The sequence below is a fragment of the Herpailurus yagouaroundi genome, unplaced genomic scaffold (genome assembly GCF_014898765.1).
Source record: "Herpailurus yagouaroundi ecotype Mexico unplaced genomic scaffold, PumYag 187, whole genome shotgun sequence".
Classification (NCBI taxonomy): domain Eukaryota; kingdom Metazoa; phylum Chordata; class Mammalia; order Carnivora; family Felidae; genus Herpailurus; species Herpailurus yagouaroundi.
Window position 1 is genome coordinate 29,964,070 of NW_024412418.1, and position 25,151 is coordinate 29,989,220.

The 25,151-nt window shown below is 48.5% G+C and overlaps 1 protein-coding gene and 1 long non-coding RNA gene across 4 annotated transcripts in view; one reads left to right on the forward strand and one right to left on the reverse strand.

Moving 5' to 3' along the window:
- Positions 1-3,650, forward strand: part of LOC121043657 (uncharacterized) — a 15,169-nt gene extending 11,519 nt beyond the window's left edge. Inside the window, exons 2-3 of the long non-coding RNA XR_005796958.1 lie at positions 435-443; positions 3,639-3,650. This is a non-coding gene — a long non-coding RNA (uncharacterized LOC121043657). The remainder of the gene's footprint in view (positions 1-434; positions 444-3,638) is intronic.
- The window catches only part of SLC6A5 (solute carrier family 6 member 5), a 63,541-nt gene that overhangs the window by 10,127 nt on the left and 28,263 nt on the right, over positions 1-25,151 (reverse strand). For all 3 annotated transcript variants that reach the window (XM_040495625.1, XM_040495623.1, XM_040495624.1), the window contains 7 exons: positions 24,794-24,926; positions 16,883-17,017; positions 15,069-15,172; positions 12,040-12,164; positions 6,999-7,111; positions 5,820-5,951; positions 4,774-4,873 (listed from right to left, as the gene is read on the reverse strand). In XM_040495625.1, coding sequence (XP_040351559.1) covers positions 4,774-4,873; positions 5,820-5,951; positions 6,999-7,111; positions 12,040-12,164; positions 15,069-15,172; positions 16,883-17,017; positions 24,794-24,926 — 842 coding nt within the window. The remainder of the gene's footprint in view (positions 1-4,773; positions 4,874-5,819; positions 5,952-6,998; positions 7,112-12,039; positions 12,165-15,068; positions 15,173-16,882; positions 17,018-24,793; positions 24,927-25,151) is intronic.

Sequence of the window (25,151 nt, forward strand, 5' to 3'; positions counted from 1 at the left end):
GTCCCCCTCTGGGACTCACATGAGGGCTCTGGACACCTGGCCTTGGCCTCCCACTAGCTCCAGGTCCCATGATGGTTCTGCCCCTTCTGCCAACTTGTGGGCTGGCCCTGCAGGTATAGCGCAGGAGAACAGGCTGAGAGCCACCAGGCATTCGTCCTCCTGCCTCCCACTCATTCCTGATCAGGCTCTCCAACCCTTCTACCCTCTGCTGGCTCTAAACCCAGTCCAGCGATACCCATCCCATGGCCGACTCACCCAAGTCCCCACCTGGGTCCCTTACTGTATCAATGGCTACCTTCCTCTCAGGCCGTTGTTCATGTGGCTTCCTCTTCCTGCTCTGTTCTTTCCATTGACCCAAATCCCCCTCACCTTCAAGGCCTAACTCTTCTTTTTTAAAAATTTATTTGTTATTTTAGAGAGAGAGAGAGAGAGAGAGAGAGACAGTGCATGCGAGGGGCAGAGAAAGAAAGAGAGAATCCCAAGCAGGCTCCACACTGTGAGTGCAGAGCCCAATGCAGGGCTTGATCTCAAGACTCTGAGATCATGACCTGAGCTGAAACCAAGAATCGGATGCTTACCCGACTGAGCCACCCAGTCACCAAGGCCTAACTCTTGATAAAAGAATTGTTCATGGAGCCTGGGGCATATGCATAGGGACTTGCCTGCTGCATGATCTCGAGTCTGGAGGGGTAAGATAGGCTCCAAAAGGGATCTGAGCAACTGCTTGTTACTGAGTTAGCAGGAAAACAGCAGGAAAAATGTGGTAAATCATGGCTACTATTCTAGACTCAACAAACAGATTTGGGGCTCAGAAATTGGTTCCCACAAGCTCCTTATAACCAACCAACCCTAAACTGAGAAATAAAAAACTTGTTTCAACCAACCAATCATTTTCACCCATGCAGCTTTGTGGCTTCTGTCTTTATAAACCATACCTTTGCCCTTGGTCTAAACATGACCTTCAGGGGGCTGCTCTCCCTCCTGTGCAGCCACAGCTGGCCTCCAGGCATGTGAGCTGTGCACTTGTACTGGGCCCCACACTCAGAAGGGTGCTGCCCCTGGATTAATGGTCTTTGGTTGCCATCTTGAAATTCTTAGTCCATTTTTAATGAGGGGTTCCACATTTTCACTTTGTACTAGGTCCCACAAGTTAGGCCTCTGGCACTGTGTGTACCTTAAATTGCTCCTTTATAATGAAGGTCCCATCTCTAAAAGCCAAAACCCTATGTGTTAGTTCATATTTTTCCCCTTGGTTACCAATAAGCTCAACACTCACTAAATCTCAGTCTTCATTTTCTTTTATATCTTTTTCTCTCTCAGATAGTACCTTCTTGAGATTTTTCCTGGCTATTCTGGCCCTCCTTTATCTTTGGGCAGCGAAAGCTCCTGACCAGGGATGTGCGGCTTAGTCCTGACCTTCCTCTCAATGTTAAGTGTGAAGTGGCCTTACTCTTCCTGGAACTAGTTGGCAGGTCACCTGAATATCCCTCCCCACCTTCCTAGGAGCACACAGGACATACAGTAAGCACCTAATAAATACCTGTTCGTTTACTCACACATTTACCTGTGTGAGTTTACTGAGCCCCAGCAAATGTTGCTGGGGGAATTTGCACTCTGAATGAGAGGCAGACAGTGACATTTCAGTCAACAATGTTCTTAAAGAAGGTGGAGTCATGAGGAACAAAGTTAAGCTTGCATGCGTAGAGTTCTGGAGAGACTTGGTTGTTTTGTTTTGTACTAGAAAACCCTCGATGAGTTCGGCCTGCAGGATGGGTAACAAGAATTGAAGAAGGACATATTCCATCACGTAAAAGCCACTGTTTGGTGTGAATCTAACATCCCTCATGAGGATGTGGAGAAAGACAGTCTGGGGGCTGAGATATGAAACAAGTAACTGACCAAAGTTGAAAACACAAGCAAGATAATTTAACATGTTGCAACTTAGAGGAAACACACAATGTAGAGTCTAGCAGATAGCAGACAGGAGGTCTTTGTGATAGCAGTTCAGGCACAAGGTCCCCCAGACAAAAGTCTCCTGAACTGATGAGCTCCAGGAAGGTACAAATCATTTTTTCCAAGTGACTCTATTTATTTAAAAATCTCTTAAAGGGATCTCACCTACACAGAACATAGGGAGTTCCACTTTTCAACCTGGATCCCTCAAACCCAGATATTGGCCTTTGAGGAATCCTGACTGCAGAACCTGAATCAGCTACTCAAATCCAAAGATAAAACTTGCAAAGTACACCCACCATATTTTATGTGTTCAAATGACCTCTTCCTCCTCTGGAATCTTGAGTCTAGAGACTATTAGAACCAAAAAGAAAACACAAATCTCTGCCATTCACTTGCTTAGTCAGGAAGGGAGAGCCTCACATCAGTCAGGTTCATTTTCATTCTTCACAGGTCTATGTTAAATGGCCTAAGACTAACTTTGCATTAGTCTGGCCTCATCATCTGAGTAAAGAACATACCACTTTCTGGAGTATAAATTATATACATGTTCAGGCTTTTCCTTTCTTCTAAGATTCACTTCTTAATATTCTATCCAGATCTAGGGCACCTGGGTGGCCCAGTCAGTAAAGTATCTGATTCTTGGTTTCAGCTCTAGTCATGATCTCATGATCTCACAGTTACGTGAGTTTGAGCCCTGCATCGGGCTCCATGCTGACAGTGCAGAGTCTGCTTGGGATTCTCTGTCTCCCTCTCCCTCTGTCCCTCCCTGACTCAAAATAAATAAATAAACTTTAAAAAAATCTTAAAATTCTATCCAGGTCCAAATCAGAGGTTCATGCCCACTTACTGCGCTCACCCTGAGCTCAACACAGAGTCGGCCTGGTTCTTGAGGCTGCTGAGTGCCAGCTGTCTTAGAGTCCAGATAATTTCCTTGATGGTCCCAGAAAAATTAGCACAGCTCAGGGACTAAGGCACTCAGGGTTTATTTTTCCTTCCGAACCAAGAAATCTACTATCAGATTTATAATGGGGAGGGGGCGCAATTTCACTTCTAAAAACAGAAAATTTTAAAGGCCTCTATCTTAATGATATATGTAATCCACACTGGGAAGCACTGTTTTATAGAATCGAATTGTGCAAGTGTGCCTTTTGTGGCAGTCGGCAGTAAGGACACAGAGTAGAGGAGGTCGAGACAGCTCTCTGCACTTGGTCCAAGGTTGCAAATGAAGTTCCGTCCTGACTCTGCCAGCGGACCACCACGAGGGGCTGAGTCTCCAAAAGGGGGCCTCTGGGCCTTTTCTTGCCTCTCCGTGGCAAAGCCTTTGGTGTCTGGGCACAGAGCTAAGATTCACAGTGGTACATTGACTGGGTTCCTGCCAGTGTCTGCTTAGGTAGAAGGCTCTCTGACACTTCACCCTGACTCAACGGCAGGTCCTCAATCAGCCTTCACTGCCGACTCCAGGCTATCTTTTCTGCCCAAAGTGCTGGCCCCATGTCTCTGGCCAGCAGAAACTAAACTCTCCCGGCAACGGGGATGTGATTTCTAGACTGAGACCAAGGTCCCTTCCACCAACACCCAAATGACTGTAGTATCTTCCTGTTTCTGGGGCACCCAAGTTTTGCACCCAAGACGTTTCCTTTTCACATCGTGATCATCACCACCACCCCTCCATTTTAATGAAGTTTTCAGGAGAGCAAGAAGCTGTTGAGCACCTGTTGGGCAGGAAGTTAACAACTGCGTTAAAAGCAAGATGCTCCTACCAACGATAGATACCTGGCCGTACAGTGAAGTTTTCTGGGCCCCCAGCTTTAATTAAAAGGGGGAGTTCTGCAGAGTTGTCTGGCCTGACCCCTCTTCCTCCAGACATTTGTCCTTTATGTGTATCATGTGTTCCAAGTGATACCCTGCATTTCTTTTTAGTTTAGAGCATGCTGCTATGTCTTTTTGGTTTTAATATACAAATAGTCTCTACTGGCATTGTTCACATTCCTGGTTCTGGTGACCTTATCTATGTTAGGGAGGCCTTAGTCTGTGGATGGTTCTAAGACTTCCAGGTACGGAGAAGTCATTAGTGCCTTGAACACAGTAGGGCTTGCTTGTGTGACTGGCAGTGCACACAAGGGGGCCAGGAGATCCCCTGGTGAGACACCCCCCCACCAAGCACAAGCACCTCCACACAAAAGGCAAAGATGGCATTTGCTGCCTTACCTTCCTATTGTTCTTGATAATAGCCCCCATTAATTACGGGATGCAGGTTGCCATGGTGATAATAGGACAGACTAAACTGTAAGGAAACTGGAAGTTCATTCCTGGGAAAAGCTCGGATTGAGTTCTTGCATCACAGACTTCCATTATGTTAATAAAGTTTCCTAAGACCAGCGAGCCTGGTGGTCTCTTTTCTCATTGTGGTATCTGAGGCCCAGCCTTGAAGCTACTTCTTGCCTCAAGCTCGATGAGGATTGCAAGACCAGGAAATAATTTCACACCTGCAAAGCAGCTTTCCTCCTCCCTAATCTGGCCACGTCCACAGATCCTAACTCATCACGTGTCAGACCATACCCAAAGGCATGGTCTTAGGAGTTTCTGAAACAAAGCGGGATTTCTGAGTTTCACCATCAGCCACCTTTTGCTTCTCAGTTAAATTCGGATCACGGTGGTCCCGAGGCAAATTTGGAAATAACGGTGCAGCCCTCTTATGTTTCCCAAAGAGCCGCAATTAAACCTGTCATTACCTTATTAAATATGGAAAACCCACTTGCCACGGATGCCTTATGACACTAAGTCCTCCCTTGGCAGTCAGCATGGCGATCTCCTTACCGTACACGTAGGAGATCCCCACAAGCTCAAAAATGGCAATGATGACGAGGGCGTAGGACGCGGCATACGTGTCCACAAGCTGAAACATGTAAATTCCACCCTGGTAGGTAAAAGAAAACGATCAACACCAGCGGGCTTGGATCCTGGCTCTTCCCACTTAGAACGGCCAATCCTTGCCTTGTGGGGAGGAGAGTCAGATAGAAGCAGGAGTCAAAGGCTCTCCCCTCCCCTCCACAGTGGTAACCTAATCCCAGTCTAGTATGCAGGCTGGGGGCCTTGCCATGTGAGCAAAGCAATTCCTCGAGAGACTCTGAGCCAATCAATAAAACAAGCACAGAAAAGTGATCTAACATCTCACTCTTAAAAGGCAAAGGTCAACATCTGAAGACGTATATGTGAAAGCAGGCAGATGGTTTCATTTTTGCCTTAAGCAATAGACAGCTCTACCCCTAAATCTGCACTCCCCTGACCTTCATATGACCTTTAGGTGTCATTGGGCATTCCTCACACATCCCCCTGCACCTTTACCTTGCTCTTTATGCCCCTCCATAACAAATGAGGCTTAGAGACAATCTTATGCCAATTCATCATTTTACAGATGAAGAAACTAAGGCCCAAAGTAGTGACTTGCTCAAGGTCACAGAGAGAGAGAGAGAGAGAGAGAGAGAGCAAAAGCAATACGTATATTGAGCGAGCTAACGTGCAGGACTAGAAGGAATCCAATAGCTGTTTGACTCCCGTGTGTAATGAGTAACCAACTGGGAATTTCTCTGGTCAGTAAATTTGGATTTTCATGTATTCTATTTTCTTAAAAGTAGGACACACCTGCCTTGTTGGCTCAGGGAAGCGACATCTCAATTATGAAGATGCTACAAGTAACACTAGTAGCCAAGGTGACGGGTTTTTATCTGTGGCCAGAATCCCTCATGACTGGGTGCTGTCCACACTGGAATGGCAGTGACTCGGCTACTACTAAGAGTCTCGAGCAGATAGCCATCGGGCCCCCACGTGCCCCACCCCAAGCCTGTGGCCAGCAGGCAGCTCACCTGAGTGATCATCGGGAAGCCCATGATGAAGAAACAAATGCAGCAGCCCAGAGTGAAGACCGGCTTGTGTGTGCGCAGGTACTTGGGGAACTCATCTGAGATGGAGGTCACGATCGTCTCGATGGTGGCAAACTGGAACGGTGCCAGGAGAGGGGCATCTGAGACAAACCACCCAACCCAAAAGGTTCCCAAGGTCCTTTGTGTTTCCCACCGGGGAAAGAGGTATTTGCATGAGGTTTGGTTCTTAGGACTGCATTCCCCTGATGGGTCTAAAAGGCTTTGTTGGGGGGCGCCTGGGTGGCGCAGTCGGTTAAGCGTCCGACTTCAGCCAGGTCACGATCTCGCGGTCCGTGAGTTCGAGCCCCGCGTCAGGCTCTGGGCTGATGGCTCGGAGCCTGGAGCCTGTTTCCGATTCTGTGTCTCCCTCTCTCTCTGCCCCTCCCCCGTTCATGCTCTGTCTCTCTCTGTCCCAAAAATAAATAAAAACGTTGAAAAAAAAAATTAAAAAAAAAAAAAAGAATATACTTAAAAAATAAATAAATAAATAAATAAATAAATAAATAAATAAATAAAAGGCTTTGTTGGGGTCCAACCCACAAGGCCAGCAAGGGGAGTCCAAAAGGATGTGAGCTCTAGAAACTGCATATCCAGCCCCCAGAGACTGCATACACTCATCTGTCAGGACACGTGAAGCTTCACTTGGTATTCATGAGATGTAAATTCCTTTCCTCCAGTTTACTTCGAATTTGATCTTCAACTTGAGGAAAACCCCTCTTTGCGCCAACCACTAAAGTCTGAGCCCCTGCCAGCAAGATTTGTGGCAGTCTCAGCCCCACAGCAATCTCCCTAAAATCGACTTCATATTATTCCCCCTTATCCAGCCCCACAGAATTTGCATTGGCAAAGTGACACCAAAGATGGAAGTCCACAGGCTAAAACTTGCACGGAGAGTGAAGGGAAGGAGAGGGAACGGCTTCTTTGCACGACCCCACGAGTCACCCATGAATACAAAGTTGTCCTGAGCCCTGGACAGGTACCTCACCATCCTACATTGCTCGGGGAAACATTCAGAGACCACCAAGGCCAGCCTGGCCACAGGCTGCACAGAGGAAGCAGGCGAGGGGGTCTTCAGGAAGGGCCTCAGGCAGGCTCTTCCTTTGATAAGGGGACGTGGCTCACCATAGTGTCAAGTCCAAGAGTGAGGAGCATCAGGAAAAAGATGATGGCCCAGAACGGAGAGAGGGGCAGCCTGGTTAAGGCTTCTGGGTAAACCACAAATGCGATGCCTGGTCCTGAAAAGGAACAAGACAGATGACTGCACACAGGCCCAGCTCCAGACCCCCTCCTCCTGGAAGAAAGCCCACAGGGGCCTCTCCACAGACATATTATATGCTGCTTCCACTGGTTGTTTTTCTTCATCTCCTTTCACTTCCCCAGTTAGACCTCAAACTCCTTGAAGGGAAGGACTAAGGGAATCAGGCCCACACTTCAGTGAACTCAGAGGTGAGGCTAAAAATAGTGCCACAGCAGAAAATCAGACTCCAAGGCCAGGCTGCATCCCACACATATGCCACAAAACCCCCCATCTCTGTGTTGATGAGTTGGGGGAGCATATATAATAATTACCCTGTAGAACAGTGATTCTCAACCAAAGGTGAGTTTAGGCCCCCACCCCTGACCCAGGGGACGTTTGGCAATATCTGGAGACAATTTTGGCTCTCACTACTGGGGTGGGGATGATTATTGACACCTCGAGGGCAGAGGCCAGGGATGCTGCTAAATATCCCTCAATGCACAGGACAGTCCCCATGACAAAGAATTATGCAACCCAAATGTCAATAACGCTGAGGTTGAGAAACCCAGCACTAGGTTAGACCACACCAAGAATGACATCATTTCCTGCCTTTCACAGTCTTTCCTCCTAGTCACTCCTCCAGGAGAAACCTTTTGCATAAATCATGAATCCATCTACTGCTCTTATTATCTTGCCTTCAAAGGCTTGGTAAAGACAGGGCTACATCAATCCACAGGTAATTAGTTGGGGAAAGGGAGCTGTGAGACACAGTGTAAAGGTTAAAGGAAATTGGGACTCTAATGGTCAGACAGATCCAGGTCCAAATTCAGACTCTAGGACTCCAGCTATGCAACTCAAGACAAGCCATTTCATTTCTATAAGCCTTAATTTTGCCCATCTGTCAAAGGGGAATAACAAAAATACCTCACAGGGTGTTTACGAGGAACAAATGAGACAGCACAGGCACAGCACTGAGACCAATGCCTCGCACATCATCAGAACCCACAGATTATTCACTGTGATTATGAGTGGACAAGGAACTTGGAAACTAGCGGTTCTGATTCAGGGTTTTCAGCAAATACAACACGTGGCCTTGGCAGAGGAGGTCTGAGCTGCCATTTCTCTGCTCTCACAAAGACTGCCAGACATTCCTGCCTGCCTTGCAGCCTCACTGGGAAGATTACTGTGACCCACGATCGCTAAAGACCCAGCAGTTACAGATTTCCTGGTAAATAGAAAACTAAATGATAATGGCAGAGACAAGCGAATGCCAGGTTAATCCACAGCCACCGCACGTTTGGAAATCAGATATTGCAGCACCTGGAGTTTTTATAACTCAAGCATAACAGCACTTTTTTAAACTGGAATTTATCAGGTTGTTAGTTCCTAATGTTGCCGAGGGCCTTGGGGTATTTAAAATATAAAGCCTTGAATGCTTACGATACCCCCGCTTTATGCATTTATTGAACAGACGGCACAGCCAGCCTCTGAAGGCTTCCTATGTGAACCATAAAAGTCTGTATTAAACTACAGTTCAAATTAGGTCTCAAATGCAGAACACCAAGGAATCCAGTTTAGTGCTCTGGCGACAGCCGGGCCCATAAAGCGGACAAGAAGGTCTTGAAACGGCCACGACACGAGGACCTGGTTGATTGCTTTAACAGGATTTGGCCCTTTGGGCTTTACTGCTTTTTCAGGGGGCAGGAAATGATTTCAAAATATTCGGCCTGCTTCTATTACATCTGCCTCCCTGAAGTACACAGGTGAAGGCATCACTTTCAGCAAACTCAGTGTATCTAAGGTGGCTGGGAAGTGGATTTTTTTTTAAATACATTTTTATATTACTTTGTAGAGTTCAGGGCTTTTTTTCTCCCCCACTGGAAAAATGGATTGACTGAGCCCCAGCAGAGTTTTCCCCAAAGAGGCCCTTATGTCCCATAGAGTCCGAGTCCTGTTCCTCTCCTCTCCCACTGGGAGGCAGTATAGCCCAGTGGCTGGAGGGCACACTCCATTTCCCTTGTGGACTGAAAAACTGGCTCTTCCTCTTGCCAGCTGTGGGACTTTAGATGAGGCTTATTCTCTCTGGACAGACGTCAGTTTCCTTACCAATGTGGATAATAGTACCCACACTGGGCTCAGAACAATGCCTGGACATAGTGAGAACTCAGTACGCAAAGATCGTCAATACTCTTCCCATGAGAGGGGATCAAAGAGGATCTGCATGTCAGCAACTTGGACAGGAGGTCTCTGTCTTGCTTTATCCTAGAGAGTCTCTAAAAACACAACCAGGGCTCTGGCCAATGCAATACAACCGATCACAACACACTGGATACGGCCACTCTGCTGGGAAGCCTATTACGAATGGAAAAGTTCTCAGAGGGTACACTGCCTGAACTGTGCCTTTGGAAGGAAGGACTGGCATCCCGGTGATAGACAGACAGTTGGATGGATGGTCAGTCCTGTTTGAGAGTATTCATTTTGATCAGCAGTGTCTCTGAATGATTAGGGACCTAGATCTGGGAACTCTAAATCCAATATGCACATCTGTGTTCATCTACTTTGGTCTAACCCAGTCTATCTGAGGGTAGATGAGCATTTCTGCTGCTGATAGAGCTTCTGGTTGGATTCTGACCATGAGTTTCAGCTCCACAGGCAGCAAAGAAGGTGGTTGGCAGGTGACCCTAAAGGTTGATTTCCCAGGCAGGTGCTTTTCTGGGGTAGATGACTGAGAACATGCCCCCTTCCCTATGCTCATCGTAAAAGCAGAGGACAGCTGGTGTCATCACTAATCCCATCCTCAGCTCCCCCCAAACTGATATGGCTGAGATGTACAGTGATGACTTTGACAAAAATGCCTCCCTAAGAAGGGAGTGGTAAACAAAATAGAATATTGTTAGGTCACTAAAGAGAACTTGTTTTGGAGTAAAGACCAAAACACAGTTACTAGTGTTGGGTCAGCAAAAATGTACCGAATGTCTGCATGCCAACATGGCTCAGCTAGGAGGGGGCGGGGCTGACATTGACTGCGGGCCCGACCCCAGATGTCTCTCCTGGATTCTGCATAGCGTCCATCATACCTGAGAAAATCAGACATCCTGCCAATCACATTTAAGAATGTGTGTAAACTCAGATGAAGGGATAGCTACCCCAGGGGGTCTGAGAGGAGGCCTTATGAGCCAGTGCCCACTCCCTCATGCGGAATGAGGCACTCTGTCCCTGTGCCAGTGACAACCAGAGATTTAACACATTAGAACCTGTAAGAAGTGCTCTTCTCCCCATTTAAATCAGAGGAAGTGAAAAAATTCTGGAAAGGGGAAGTTTTCAGAAAGAAACATGGGCAATTGTCTTAGTCTTTCTTTATAAAGGAAAAACAAAATTCTGTTTGGGTTTTAGCGACAGGTGCCTCCAAATTCTTTTCCTGGGGCAGGAAAGAGCTCAGAAGAGTTAGCTAAGGTGGCCACACATCTCAGGAATCATAACCCTGCAACATGGCCACTGGCTCACGATGAGCTCAGGAATGTCACAAAACTCACAGACACTTCAGATCTGCTAAAAAGTGAGCCAGAACCTCCCTGCTCCAGCTCTGCTTAGAGGAAATGAGGACAGCTGGGGTGCACAGGCACCCCCCCCCCCCAGGACAAGACCTTCTCTCCCCTCCCTCCCCTCCCTGCTCCCCGGGGACCTGCGAGGTTTCAAGGAGGGCAGGGGGGTAGCATTCACTCAGCAACTCTAATTTAATGCAGTGCTGAAGAAGCAAACACCCTGGGGGGTTAACATTCTCTCCTGGCAGAGGTAATTACCCCCCTGGAGTATGCCAGCTCTTTAACTCTTTGAGGCCCACTGTGCACCAGCAGCATCACTGAAGCCCTAATTAATTATCCTTGGGGGGCCAGCAGAGAGCCCAGCAGCAGCCCGAGGAGAAGGTGACATTTCTAGGGCTTAGTTCCCTCAAGTGCTCGCATTGGAGCATGATCTGGGAATGGCAGTGAGCTCCCTGAAGGAAGCCCTGTCCTGTCCCCACAGTCCCGGTGCGGTTCCAACACCAAGGCATCCCACGAACATCTGGTTAGAGAATGACTGAAATGACAGACGGTAGCCACAATGAAATCCCTTAATCACGGGATCCTTTGTGGAGTAAGGCTGGGAGGAAACAAAGAGTTAAATAAAAATATTAAACACTATCTACAAAAACGCTGTGCTGGAAATACAGATTGAGATGAAAATGAAAGCTCTCTATAAACTCACGAGTACCATATAAATGTTAGCCATTAATATGGGGATCACTTGGATGCAGAGTAAACATTTTTTTCTATATCCTTCCCACCACCACCATCCAACCTTTCTACTCACTGGGGAAAAAAAAAAAAAAAAAATTGCAGGTCTGCATTGCTAACTAAGCAGAAGGCCCTGAGAGCACACCCGACCTAACAAACAGAAAATGCTTTGTCAGGAAAAGCTGCTTTGAAGTTGGTACTCCGGGTAGTAGGCATGAGCACTCGGTTGCCACAGACCCTCTGCGAGGGATGCCATCGTGCAGCGGGCTGTGTCCACATCAGCTCCAGGGTGCTGGAGAATCCTCTTTGGGCGCTGCCCAAAGAATCCTCCACCTGCCCCTGACAGGCATAACAGGCATAGATCTTACTTATTCAGGCTGGAGCTGCATTAAAAGAGGAAAGGGAAAACCAAAGAGAGGAGAGGAAGCAGGAACGGGGCTTCTCTACCAGCCCCTCTGGTTGGGAACTGGCCAGCTCTGACCCTGCATGAGCTTCCTACTCAAGCTTGTCTGAGTCTCTCCACAAGGCGGTGCTGGGCTGTCCCACCATCTCCTATTCCAGAAGGCCAGTTTTCCAGGGGAGCATAGGTCAGGAGCTCGTGAGGTGAGCCTGGAGCCTGTCCTGCACCAGCGGGGTGACAAACGCACCGTACCTTGGTCCGCCACGTTCTCAATGTTGACCTTGCGTTCGTTGGCCATGAAGCCAATAACCGAGAAGATGACAAACCCGGCAAAGATGCTCGTGGCACTGTTGGTGCAGGTTACAATGAGAGTGTCCCTGGGGAAGAGACAAGAGTTTGCCATTAGGTGTGCTCTGTGAGCAGGAAGGGACAAGGAGAAGGACACACAAATGTGTGCCCCTGAGTTTGAATGCACATGTGTATGTGTGTACGTGCCCATTTCTAAACATGTCTTCACTGTGGGCCGGAAAGGAACAACCAGTCTTGACCAAAGATTTCTCCTAACTGCCCTATTCCAGGGCCTCTGGGTCAAGACTCTAGTTCTACATGCTCTCGAACCAGGGCTGCCCTCATCAAAGTAGCAGAGGCAAGACTGTCCATCAGAGCAGAAGCAGACGGGATGGAGCCTTTCAAGGACTCCAGGACAGGAATCATATATGGGAGAAGAGAAGGCGGTGGGACCATGAAATGCCACCAGGGTTTGAGGACACCTTGGGGTGGGGCACACAAATGCCCAGGGGTTGAGGCAGGCTAGGAGACCAGCCCTCTGCCTTCACCCTGGCGCCCTCTACTGGCAATATAATTGCAGTTTCCCAGCCTGCCTGTCCAGCCAACCTGGCCAGACTCAAAAGAGAGGTCAAGCTAGATGGAACCTCAGAGAGAATTCAAATCCTGATTCTCCCACCTGTTGGTCCCGTGACCTTGAGCAAATTATTTCCTTCCACAGTGATTTTAAATGGTGGCAATGACCCCACCTTTCTCATAGGTGGTTGTGAGGAGAGAACCATGTGATGTTCTGCACAGTGCAGAGCCTGGCACAGAGCAAGTGTTCAGTAAACAACCCACCTTATCTGGCCCCTTAGTTTACTGATAAGGAAACTGAGGCACGAGGAAAGAAATAGGCTAATTAATTGTGGGTCAGGATTTGAACCCAGACCTACTGCCTCAGCCCATGTTCTTTCTGCCACATCACAGAGCCTCCTTTCTACCAAAGCACAGAGCCATGCGTCCCCTTGGACAGTGTTCAGACTGATTCTTGGGTCATAAGTTCACGAGCAGCCGTGACCAGAGAAGTTCACATACCTTAGCTGGCATTCCGGCCATTATGGGCTGAATTGTGTGCCCTCAAATTCATATATTGAAGTTCTAATACCCCAGCTGCTCAGAATGTGACTATATTTGGAGATAGGGTCTTCACGCAGGTAATTCGGTTAAAAGGAGGTCATTAGGGTGAGACCTAATCAAAATGACTGGTGCCCTAACAGGAAGAGATTAAGACACAGATGCACACCCAGAGAGAGGGCCTCTTGAAGACCCAGGGAGTAGAAGGCCATCTACAGGCCAAAGAGAGGCCTCAGAAGAAATCAACCCTGCCGACACCTCGATCTTGAACTTCTAGTCTCCAGCACTGTGAGACAATTAATCTCTGTCGTTCAGGCCACGCACTCTGCGGTATTTGTTATGGAAGCCCTAGCAAGCTAGTACAAAAGCTGTCTCCAACCTGGCCTCCGCCCAGCTCAGGCCCATTTCCTTCTAGCCTCCTGCATACACACCTTCTGTTCCAGTCCCACAGACCTGCTCCCACCTCACAGCTCCATCACATTCAGTCTCATTCCCACGTCTAGCTGTTCCTGCCACCCGAAATAAACTCCCACCTCCCCTGCACCTGCTGAAATTTGGCCCAGTAGAGATCTCACCTCCATGAAGCCATCCCAACCACCTCAGCTCACAGCTTAACTATAATCTTCTCCTCTTCATTCACAAAATATCTCATACATTATTAGAAAATAATAATGGCAGCTTCCATTGATTCAGTACCTACTATGTGTGAAATATTGTTCTACAAACTTTGCATACATTATCTCTTACCTCTCCATTTATATATTATATATATATATATATATATATATATATATATAAAATCTGCATTTTATAGATTAGAGAAAAGAGGCTCAGAGACATGAGGTATTTTGCCCACGTCTCACGTGTTAGTAAATGAAGTCATAACTCAAATCCAATTCCATCTGACTCTAGAGCTGGCTGGCTTGCTTCCTTCCTCCCTTCCTCTCTTCCTTCCTTCCCTCTCTCCCTTCTTCTGCCTTCTTTCCTTCCTCTCTCCCTTCCTCTCTTCCTTCTTTTCTATTTTAGATCAGCTCAACAATAGAATAGACTGTATTTTCTTATTGTTTGTCGTAGATGTATTTAACTTTCAGACATCATCTCCTCCAGGAGCTCTCCAGGCTCTCCTGGGTGGAGGTCTTTGGGCTTCCCTAACATCACACCATCCAAATATTCTCAATGTCACTATGTATCAGAATCTCCTGAGGATCCTCTCTGGATATATAGATTCCTGGGCACACCCCACCTCCAAATATTCTGATTAATAGATCTGGAAAGGGACTCAAATCTTGCATTGTTTTTTCAGCTTTACTGAGGTATAACTGAAAAATACAATCTGTAATATATTTAAAGTATACAACCTGATGATTTCATGTGCATATACATTGTGAAAAGATGCCCACCACATCTACTAACATTTCCGTGAATTAACATGCTCATCTACAGAGTTCTCTTTCCCCTGTACCTTGCTGCCTTTCTTACTGGGGTCTCTGGCAATGTATTTGCCAAGGGACAGTGACCATACTGCATCAGGGACCAGCATACAACTGTATCCATAGACTAGATAGCTCACAAATGACTATCCCGGGACACAGCCAGCTGCACAGCAACCTCTGGGGAGGCTCAACCCCATCACATAAAGAGCCACTGAGCTCATGTGTCAGAGTCGGCCCTGCAGGTTGGGGTCCAGGCCACCAGAAGCCGGCAGCTAGGACTTAGCAGGTGGTTCCATCTATGCGGGAAGCAACCCTCTGGCTCTACCTCAGGTTACGTGTGAGGGTATGGTGTGGCCTTAGGTGTCTGATGAGTCAGTCCATTGATTTGTTCCCAGACCTTATTCCCACTCAGCAGCCACCTCTGGGTTATCAAGTGCCTCCACGTACCTGTAGCAGTTGTTGTGGAATTTGTTGTAAGAAGAGAGAGTGATCAGGCCTCCCCATGCAGCAGACAAAGAGAAGAAAATCTGAGTGGCAGCATCCTTCCATACCTGGGAGGCAAAGGGGGAGAAGATCCAAGGTCACTGGAGGAGGGGAGGGGAGTCTCCCAAAGTCAGGGCCACATCATCTCCCCAGGGGGAAAGGCACACCAACACAAATGAGAAACATACATCATTTGTGCTGGAAGCCAAAAAGGGGCAGTAAATTCCCTGGGAGATTAAACCTCCATTCTAATCGAAGGAGAGGAAACCAGACTACACATACAGGTCATGCTTGTACGTCCTGCCACGTAGAAGTGAACAGAAGGGGACAGCCCTCTCTCTAGCTGCATACGTGCTCGATAAATAACCGGAACAGCAAATGTAGTCATGGGTACAAAAGAAATACCTTCTCAAACTGACGTCCTTACAGATTACAGCTGGTATTAAAACTCTAGAGTTCTACAGCTCCTCGCCTTAGTAAAACCATCTGGGCCTCAGCACAGTGGATTGCATGGTGCCACATCCTCCTCGAACTTGGCTGACAATGCCTCTTGGTTCTCTTGGTGATCTCTCTTAATTGTCCCCATAAAACTCCAGATGGCCACTCAGGAGTCAGAGCTAGAGGTCTATGTGATTTGTACAATAGACCTCCCATCATTTTTATAAATTAAACCCAGTGTTTCAATTGTGCTTATAATGTGCAAAGAGAAAGTTCAAGCCTGTGCTGGCAAGTGTGCACCTACATTCCTGAGTAACAAAGCTGTGGTCTCATGTAAAGACAGCCATTCATCGAGTGAAAGGACCCCCTCCCTGCATCAAGGGGGAAGTGCAGCTACGAGAAGATTATCCTATGATTTAGTTTCTGACCAATGATGTGAAAAACAAGTATCATGTGGAACTTCTGGGGTTTCTCCTTTATTTTAAGAGAGGGAGGGTACCTATTTCCACCTCTTACCGCACTCTCTTTGTGCTACCTGGAATGCTGGATATGATGGCAGGGGTTCTGGCAACTACACAGAAGTGAGTCACGTGAGGACAGAGAGAGAGGAGCCTGGGACTCTACGAAGCCACCCAACCAGTGCTTAACTGTGTACATTGGGCCACTTCCGTGCATCAGAGGGAAAGAAAATTGTCTTGTTCACACTGTCATTACCTGGGGTTTTCTGTTACATGCAGCCAAACCCAATCCAAGCTATAGGTTCTTAATATACTGTGTATAAGCCGATTTTTCTTCAAGGTGAGGAAATTCACTTACCAGCCAAGCACCCCCTCATTTGGAGGTTTTCGGGTTGGGAATGTGAGAATAGGATATGCCCGTACAGAATACGCAAAGAGGAAGTCCAAATGTGTGCTGGCTCCATGTGGGTGTGCCAGAAGTCTGCAAATGAGCCTGAGCCCTTTAAGTTATAATTGCTGTGGTTTGCCTAAGTGCTGTTATTTTCCACCCAGCAAAACTCCATTCCCGACACACTATAATTAGTACCCAATGAGTCGTGTGAGGTGGCCCAGTGCTATTACGGGCATTGCATTCTTCATTTTCGCCTGCACTTCAACCCCCGATACAGGACAGCTACATAGGACAACCACTCCAGGGATCAGAAAAAACCCCCAGCTGCCCACTTCTCGTTAAAGATTTCCCGAGTGCGTAATGGTCCTAGGTTATCAGGACCTTGTAAACGCGGACAGCGAGATGCCCTGGGGGAGGAAGTGTGACCCCTTTTGTCAAACTGTCCCAGAGTGAGACTCATCCCTGGGGTGTGAATGAAAGCATAAGCCCACCGTGGCATCCGTGAGTTTCTCCCACTTAGGTGTGATGAAGTACCAAATCCCAGCACCAGCTCCGGGCAGGGTGACTCCTCGGATGAGGAGGATCACAAGCACGACGTACGGGAACGTGGCCGTGAAGTACACCACCTGGAAGAACCACGCGAAAGAGTGACCAGAATGAGCATGCCTGCAAGACGTGTCCATGCCAAAGAGGCATCAACAGAAGTAGAGGGTGATCTGTCATCTGGACACAAGCACCTGACGGTGAGGGCGTCACGGTAGTTGTCCCCAAACTCTTCCAGGGCTGGGGACACAGGGAAGGCACCGGGACCCAAGATCAGAAAGGACCAGAAATAAAGTCTGTGAAGGGACAGTGAAGGCTGTGGGTGAGTTGGCTGCAGTGCGGAAGGTTGGGGCGACCTTACCCCGCCCAGCTGCTGAGGGGACACCTCTCTGAGGAACTACCGAGGGAGGAAGGCTAGGAGCCTCCCTCCTCCCTAATTCCAACCCCACCCTCTACTTGAGGACCCTAACTAAATCCACCATTAGAGATGAATCTTTTAGCTTCACCTTTCCATCCTTGTTTATACAGACACCCTAGGTGAGGCAGCCTGGCCAGGTGAAAAGAGCATGATCTTAGAAATATTTAGGTTCAAATGAAATCACACGTCTGGCACTGAGTAGCCTTCAACAAGCTCATAAGCTCTCTGAATCTGTTTCTGCAACTATAAAGTGGACACAATAACACCTTTCTTTAAAAAAAAAAAATTACTTTGTGGATTAACTAGCATAGCCACTAGCATAGCCTGATTTAGAATGGATGGCCATTCAGTGCAGTGAAGCTCAACTAGTATTTATTGATGGCCTACTATGAACCAGGCACTGTGCCAGATGTTAGATGCATAAAGATGAAGGGACTCAGGACCTGCAAGACCCAGAGACAATGTCTGCACAGTGGGCCACACCATTTCACCTGGGACACTATGAATTCCGGGGGAAGCATTGTACTCAACCTGGGAGTTTACTAAAAGATTCACAGAGAGGCACCTGAGCCAGATCTAGAGGCCAAATACAACTTAAGGAGGTGAGATGAGGTGGAAGGTGGAGGGGGAAAGTGGGAAGGCAGTCGTGTGAGGGCAAAGGTCCAGTGACTCACTATTAGGACGGCACAGAGTGGGGGCTAAGCGTGACAGGGGCACTGGGAGGAGACCACACCATGGGAGGCCTTGAATGTCAGTCGAAGGACACTCCCACATTCTGGATGAGAGGGAGGGACAGAGTGAAGAAACATTTAGAAGTAACATCAGCAGAACATGGGGACTGTGGTTTTGGATGGGGCTTATCTGTCAATCAAACATCTGGGTAAAGGAAGAGCTTGGGATCGGGATCCCATCCTACGAACCTGAGTTCAAACCCCAGCCCCATCACTTATGAGCTGAGCCAGCTGGAAAATGACTTAACCCCTTTGAGTCTCAGTGCCCACACTTGTGAAGCGGTGATAATGTCAGCATATTCCTCATGGGACTCTTGGAGGAGTACAATGGGATGATTCACACAAAGTTGTAGTGGAAACAGAAGCACCACTTCTGTCTTACTCGGGAATTATGCCAATCCTAAATTTAATAACACTGACAACCCTCTGCTCACAAGCCAGTTGAGTCCCCAGAATGCATCAAAAGATCTTACAAGGATGAGACTCCCCCCAAACCCTCTCTGACCCTTGACGTGGGTGCATACAGCCAGCTAGGCAAGCACTGTTGGTCCAGAGCCTCCCCATTCCCACATTCCCACCTGTAGCCCTCCCCCCAGGGTACCTGGGACCCCTGTGCCCTGGGAGAGAAACAGAGACACCACCACGCACTGGCTGCACAGACTCCAGGACCTGGCGGGGGGGTCCAGAATGGCAGGACCAGCAGGCACTGGGTTTTCAGGGGATGAGGACTGATTAAGGGACTTGCAGAGGTGGGTTGAGGGAAGGTTAGGATTTTTTTTTTTTAACATTTATTTATTTTCAAGAGACAGAGACAGAGTGCGAGTGGGGGAGGGGCAGAGAGAGAGGCAGACACAGAATCTGAAGCAGGTTCCAGGCTCTGAGCTGTCAGCACAGAGCCCGACGTGGGGCTCGAACCTACTAACTGTGAGATCGTGACCTGAGCTGAAGTTGGACACTTAACCGACTGAGCCACCCATGCACCCCAAGGGAGGGTTAGGATTGAGATTAAGATATAACTCTTGCGGTTGGGGCGCCTGAATGGCTCAGTCTCTTAAGCAGCCGACTTCCGCTCAGGTCATGATCTCACGGTTTGTGAGTTCTTACACTGACAGTGCAGAGGCTCCCTGGGATTCTCTTTCTCCCTCTCTCTCTGTCCCTCCTCTGCTCATGCTTTCTCTCTCTCTCTCAAGATAAATAAACTTAAATACACACACACACACACACACACACACACACCCCAATCTATCTCAGGGTCATTTCATTAAGCATTTGGGTAGATCAGTAAATCCAGCAAAGACCCCTGGTCTCAAATAGCTTACATTCTAGCTAGGATCTCCCTAGCCAATAGTGGTCATAATCATATTATCTGTGGCAGGTTACAAGGTAGTGAGTGTACTGGAGAAAAGAGAAAGTAGAGCAGGGTAGAAGGAGGGCGGGGTGTGCTGGGGAGGAGGGTTGGGAAGAGGGCCATATTGAAATGGGCAGGGAAGGCCTCATTGAGAGGTTGGCCAGGACTTGAAGGAAGTGAGAGTGACCCAAATGGATATGTGGGAGAGCATTCTAGACAGAGGGAACAGCTGCAGTAAGGAGTGTTTCTGACTTCTAGTAACAGCAAGGAGGCCAGTGTGGCTGGCAGGAGCACAAGTCGGAGAGGAAGTCAGAGAGGTGGGGGTAGGGAGTGGGGACAGGTCATGTAGAGCTTCGTGGGGCCTTTACTGTGGGAAATGGGGAGCTACTGCAGAGATTTGGATGGAGGGGTAACAGATCTAACATTTCCAGCAGCATCCAGTTGCTACACTTCGAGTATACAGCAGGGCGCAAGAGTAGATGCCTGGCCAGGAGCTAGGAGGCTGGGCTGTACTCCTTGTCCCCGGGACCGTGATGACTCCACCCAGGGTGTTTCAGTGCCGCTGGGAGAAATGCTCAGACACCAGATTTTATTTTGCTGGAAGAGCTACAGAATTTCCTGCTGATTCAGTGTGGACCGAGAAGAGAGAGAGGAGTCAGGGATGAGCCCAATGTTTCTGGCCTCAGGAGCTGAAAGGGTAGAGCTGCCACTGTCCAAAAGCTGCAGGTTAAGGAAACAGCAGAAGCGACTGCTTCCTCTAAACCCAACCTAGCATCAAGGTCAACTCTTTCCTTCTGGCTACGGACCAGGGACGGGTGTCCTTTTTCTGCACTGCTGCCTCCACTGACCAGGGGGCCTCTGCAGCCTCCCCGCTGCCCTTGCCTGGACAACATGATTACTAGGGGGCTATGGGGGAGGGCAGCCCACCTCCTCCCAACCCCACCAAACGTGCCTCTCTCTTTCCCCTGAAGCGAAATCCTTCCACACACAGACCATTGTGAAACCCAAAGGTATCTGACATCTCAGGAGAAAATCGCCTGCCTCAGGAGGGCTGGACTGTCCTCCAGGCTATGGGATGGGGCTGGGTGCAGGGATGATCCTGACCAGTCTGAACTCCCCACCCCACCAAGACAGTAGGGCAGTCCACAGCTAAGGAATATCCGTTTCACCTCCTGACCACGGGGGCTAGTGGGAAGTAAGGATGGAAGGAGGCAGGGGAGAAGAGGTGATTTGGACAGCAGGGGCTGGCAGAAGAAAACCGCCAGACTGGCAGCAGTCTACCCAGCTGAGACACCTGCTTTCATCTGACTACGGGAGACTGGGTAGACACGACTGTTTCTGGAGTTCCCTCTACGAATCAGCTGTTAGTAGTCCCATTTTGCAGAAGATGAAACTGAGACTCAGAGTCAGTACTTCACAAGGGGTTAAACATCTCACTTAAGGTCTCCCAGCTGGAGCCAAGATCCACACCTAAAGCTTTCTAATTCCAAAACCTTTGTTCTTCCCTCAAAGGCCTCGAGATCACAAGTGGGTGGGGCAGAGCTGGGACTAAGGTGAGGCAAGAGAAAGCACTAAGGGTGTAATATTTAAGGAGGCACTCACTCTCAGGGGCCAATCCCACACACGCAGGAGCCTGAGAGTGAGCGCCACCTTAAATTTTGCCACCCTAGGCACTTGCTGGCCTCACCCAGCTCCAGGCCCTGGTGTGTGGGAGGATGACGTCACTGCAGAGACGGTGATCAGGGTGAACTGAAAGGGCCCACAGTTTGGTTTATACATCCTGGGGATTTCAACCCAAGTGTGAGTCAGGTGTACATAGAGGCTTTATGCACAGCTTGTGTTGGGGGAAGGGGGCTCAGAACACACTTGTTTTCAGGATGTATTGTCAGAGGAATTAAGCTCCAACGGTAACGAGTTATATTTGGCAGGAGTGGCAATGACTAGTTGATCTGAGCCTGCCGCCCAGACACCTGGCAGCATCCGCCTCGCAGCAGGAGCCCCAACCAGGTGGTCAGGTAAGGTCCCACCAGCTAGCTAATTAGGCTACTTTGTGTTGTTGCCATAACTCTCACGCAGAGCGGCCCAAGGTCAGATGGGATGCATTTGACCTTCTGGCTGCCTGCTGTCACCCCTGCCCCTGGAATTCTAGCTCCTCAATGGGAGACCCATTCCTAGGAGATCTCCTAGGAAGCAGCAGGCCATTCTTGTCTCTGACGGCCCTGAACAAGAGGAACTGAGCTCCTCTTGCTGCGGGAGAAGGTGGACATCTCTGTTGCTTAGAAATGACAGTCTTCGTGGAATTTCAATCACAAAGGAGCCTGTCATAATGAGGAGCGTCAGCATTCACCTTGGCTTCCAAACGATGCTCCATGACCAATGTCTGCACACCCCAGGGCAGGGTAATAAATTGTGATTCATTATTTCTGGTGGCATTCCTCATTTTAAAAAAATGATCAGTGATCCTTACTTGTTCTCCATGAAGCAGAATGATAAGTTAGCAGATCTAAAAGAAAAGCTTACCTGCTCAGGGCTCCTCAAAAATTCCCATTCCAGAAAACCTGTAAAATCTAGCACCAAGGACTAAATTCTAGCTATAACACTGTCCTAGAAAGTCATGGACTAACAAAGCTAACAGGGTCTTGGAGAATATTCAATCTGACCCTTGAGTTTGTAGATGTGGAAACTGAGGCCTGGATGCCTCTGTGACTTGCCCTCCTGGCAATGACAGCTGATGGTGGCAGAGATGGGGTGGGAGTATAAGGGTCCTGGCCCCCAGCAGGGGGACTTTTATCCCCTCTGTGCAATCGGATGGCTCCACAATTCTGCATCCCCATATCTTCCTAACATTGCCCCTCCTGGGGAAATGATGTTGTGTAGTGGAAAGAGTCCAGGCTTTAAAGGGAAACGGAGGTAGGTTCAAATCCCACCACTGCCACTTAAAAGCTGTGTGACCTCAGGCAATTTCCTCTACCCTGATGTGCCTCACCTTCTCTATACATAAAATGGGAATACATGTCCTTATTTATTCAATCTGCTGTTGTGCAGATCGAATGAACTAATGCGTGTGTAGCAGTTAGCATAGTGCCTGGCACACAGTGTTCCACAAAGCTGCCTTTCTCTTCCCATTTCCCCACCACAGCTACCAGGATGTCAGAGTGCTGCAGTGGCCCCTCAAGACATCAGTCATTCATAGTAACAAAGGTGAGAAAAGCTAATGCTACTGAAGAGCTGACCAGATACCAGGTATTATACATATATGATCTCATTTAATCCTTGTAACAGTCCCATGCGGTAAGTACTGTTTTTCCCAATTTACAGATGCAGAAACTGAGGTTCCATGGGCCACAGAGTTGGTCCAGAATTACACAATGAGAAAGCGATAGGGGCAGGATTTGAACTCAGACTGATCTGACTCTAGAGCCAGCAGGCCATCCTTCCCCAGGTCACCAACAGGGCCACTGTTCTCCCTCCTCACCCATCACCTCTTCTCCTGCAGTCACCCCTTCTAGCTTATCCTGCTAGAGACTGTCTGCTAGAGACCTGTCTGGCCACTTCAACCAAGCTGAGGTTGTCCTGTCTCGAGTTGTAAGTGACAATCCTGCCAGTGAGATTTGGTTTGAAAAATACTTGGCCTCTCTTGCTAAGCAGTCACTTGGCTTGGTTCCAAGCCACAGAAGGCAAGGAGTTCGGGAACCTCAGGACACGCTGGCCATTGTTGTGAGGGTCATGTCAACATTTCCCCCATCTTCCTGCTGCCCTAGAAGAACAATCTAGTCTAACCCAGCAGGCTCCTTGGGAGTCATCTGATCCTAACTCTCATTTTACCGAAGGGAACACTGAGGTCAGAGGGGAAAACTGAGGTCAGCTCACCTAGCAAGTGTTCAGACAGATGTCTTAGACATCACCCAGCCTGATTGCCTTTACTCTAAAAATGGGGAAACTGAGGACTTCTGCAATAGTTAGGTTTCTGCTCTTCATTTTAGCAGAAAAACAAATAAAAGCTAAGAGCAAATCAGAACCTCAGCCAGAGCCCAAGCAGAGATGTTCCTATACAGCAAACACCATGAGAAGTTCCAAAGGACTAGAACCCAGGTCTCCTCACCCCCAGTCTGCTTCTCCCCCAACCTTATGTGATTTTAGGTGTACCAATTACCTCCTGTAATCCTGACAATCCTGTGGGGGTCTACAGTTCAAGTTCCTGTGGTCCCAGATTACAGGGAGGGCAGCAGAAAGAAGTGTTATCAAAAGGTACCTATGAGCATGACCATGCACCCAGGAAGAAGACAGACTCCCCTCTGTACTGATGGGTGCCAAGTTTGGGTGCCTGGTGGGGGGTGTGAGGCCTGCCTGGGAGGTGGGAGGTGACAAAGACTCATGTGCCCTTGAGGCCTGATCCTTCCAAAGTGGGTTGTTTGGATATCACCACCGTAAGCCCTGGCTGGGACACCCAGACCAAATCAACTCCACAACCTATGGTCTGAGCCCACCACCACATTCTCATTCCTTGGGCCTTAAAGACACATCGGGTTTCATCCCAAGCCACACAAATGGACTCTGAGGATGATTAAGTATCGTTGGTTATCATTGAGTGACTGGTTAACTGTTTAATGGGGTTCTTCCCAAAGCGGCAGGAAAATGAGGGAAAATAACATGACCCTTACAAGAACGTCCAGTGTGTCCTGAGGTTTCCTGGACTCCTTGCCTTCTGTGCCTTGGAACTGAGCTCAGGGTGGGAATTCCAATGTCTCCAAAGGGCTGGCCAAGCCACTAATCAGCAAGAGCAGCCAAGGATTCGCTCAACCAAAATCTCACCGTCAGGACTGTCCCCATTTAGTGCTCTGGGCACACGGAGTGGAAGAGTGTTGGGCTGAGGGTCGCAAAAAGGGCGTGAAAAGTCCAAAATATGCTGGTGGGAGTGAGGAGAGGGAATCCACTTCACAATTTTGATCTTTTTCCAGCTTCTCAGCAGAAGCAATAACTGACCAGGCAGCCAGGCCAAGAAGCAAAAAGCCAGCAGCACTAATTCTGGAGTTTAGGGAGAGTGACTCAATCATGCGAGGTAGATCCCATCTGGTGAACAAAGTGGCAGCCCCCGACAAGAGAGGAAGGAAACTAATCAGCAACCACACCATCACTCAGGAGCTCTGTGTGTATTCGTCTCATTTGATCCTTAAAACAGCCCTGAAAGAAACATGCTATTTATCCCATTTTAAGGGCAAGGGTGAAGTCACTTGCCCAAGGTCCCAGAGCCACTCAGGGCCAAAGTCAGAATTTATCCCCACGTCTCCTGGCTCTTTTGCGGCTCCATAACACAACCACCCCTGGGAGTCCCAGACTTTTTAAGATAAATACAAGTTCTCACTTTTCCTGAAGTCTTGATTCCTTTTGCCAGGGACGCATACACAATCACCCAAGCCAGGAAGAGGCAGAAGGCTAGTGGCCACCTGATCTCCCCAGGATATTCAATTCCAGCAGAAATCTTCAGCACAAAGTACCTAAGAGGTGGAAAGAGAGATCAGGGAGGGGAAGGAGGTGGGAGGGAGGTGACAGTCTGCAGGCTTTTATCTCCCAGCAGAGCCAGGAGCCTTGAATAAACCCCAGCCACTCTCACCGTCCTGGTTAGAGACCTGATGAGATCAGGATGAGGGATGTGCCCATCCGGGTTCAAGCCCATACATTAGCACAGAGGCCAGTTGGATTTACTGGGTTTCTAATTATGT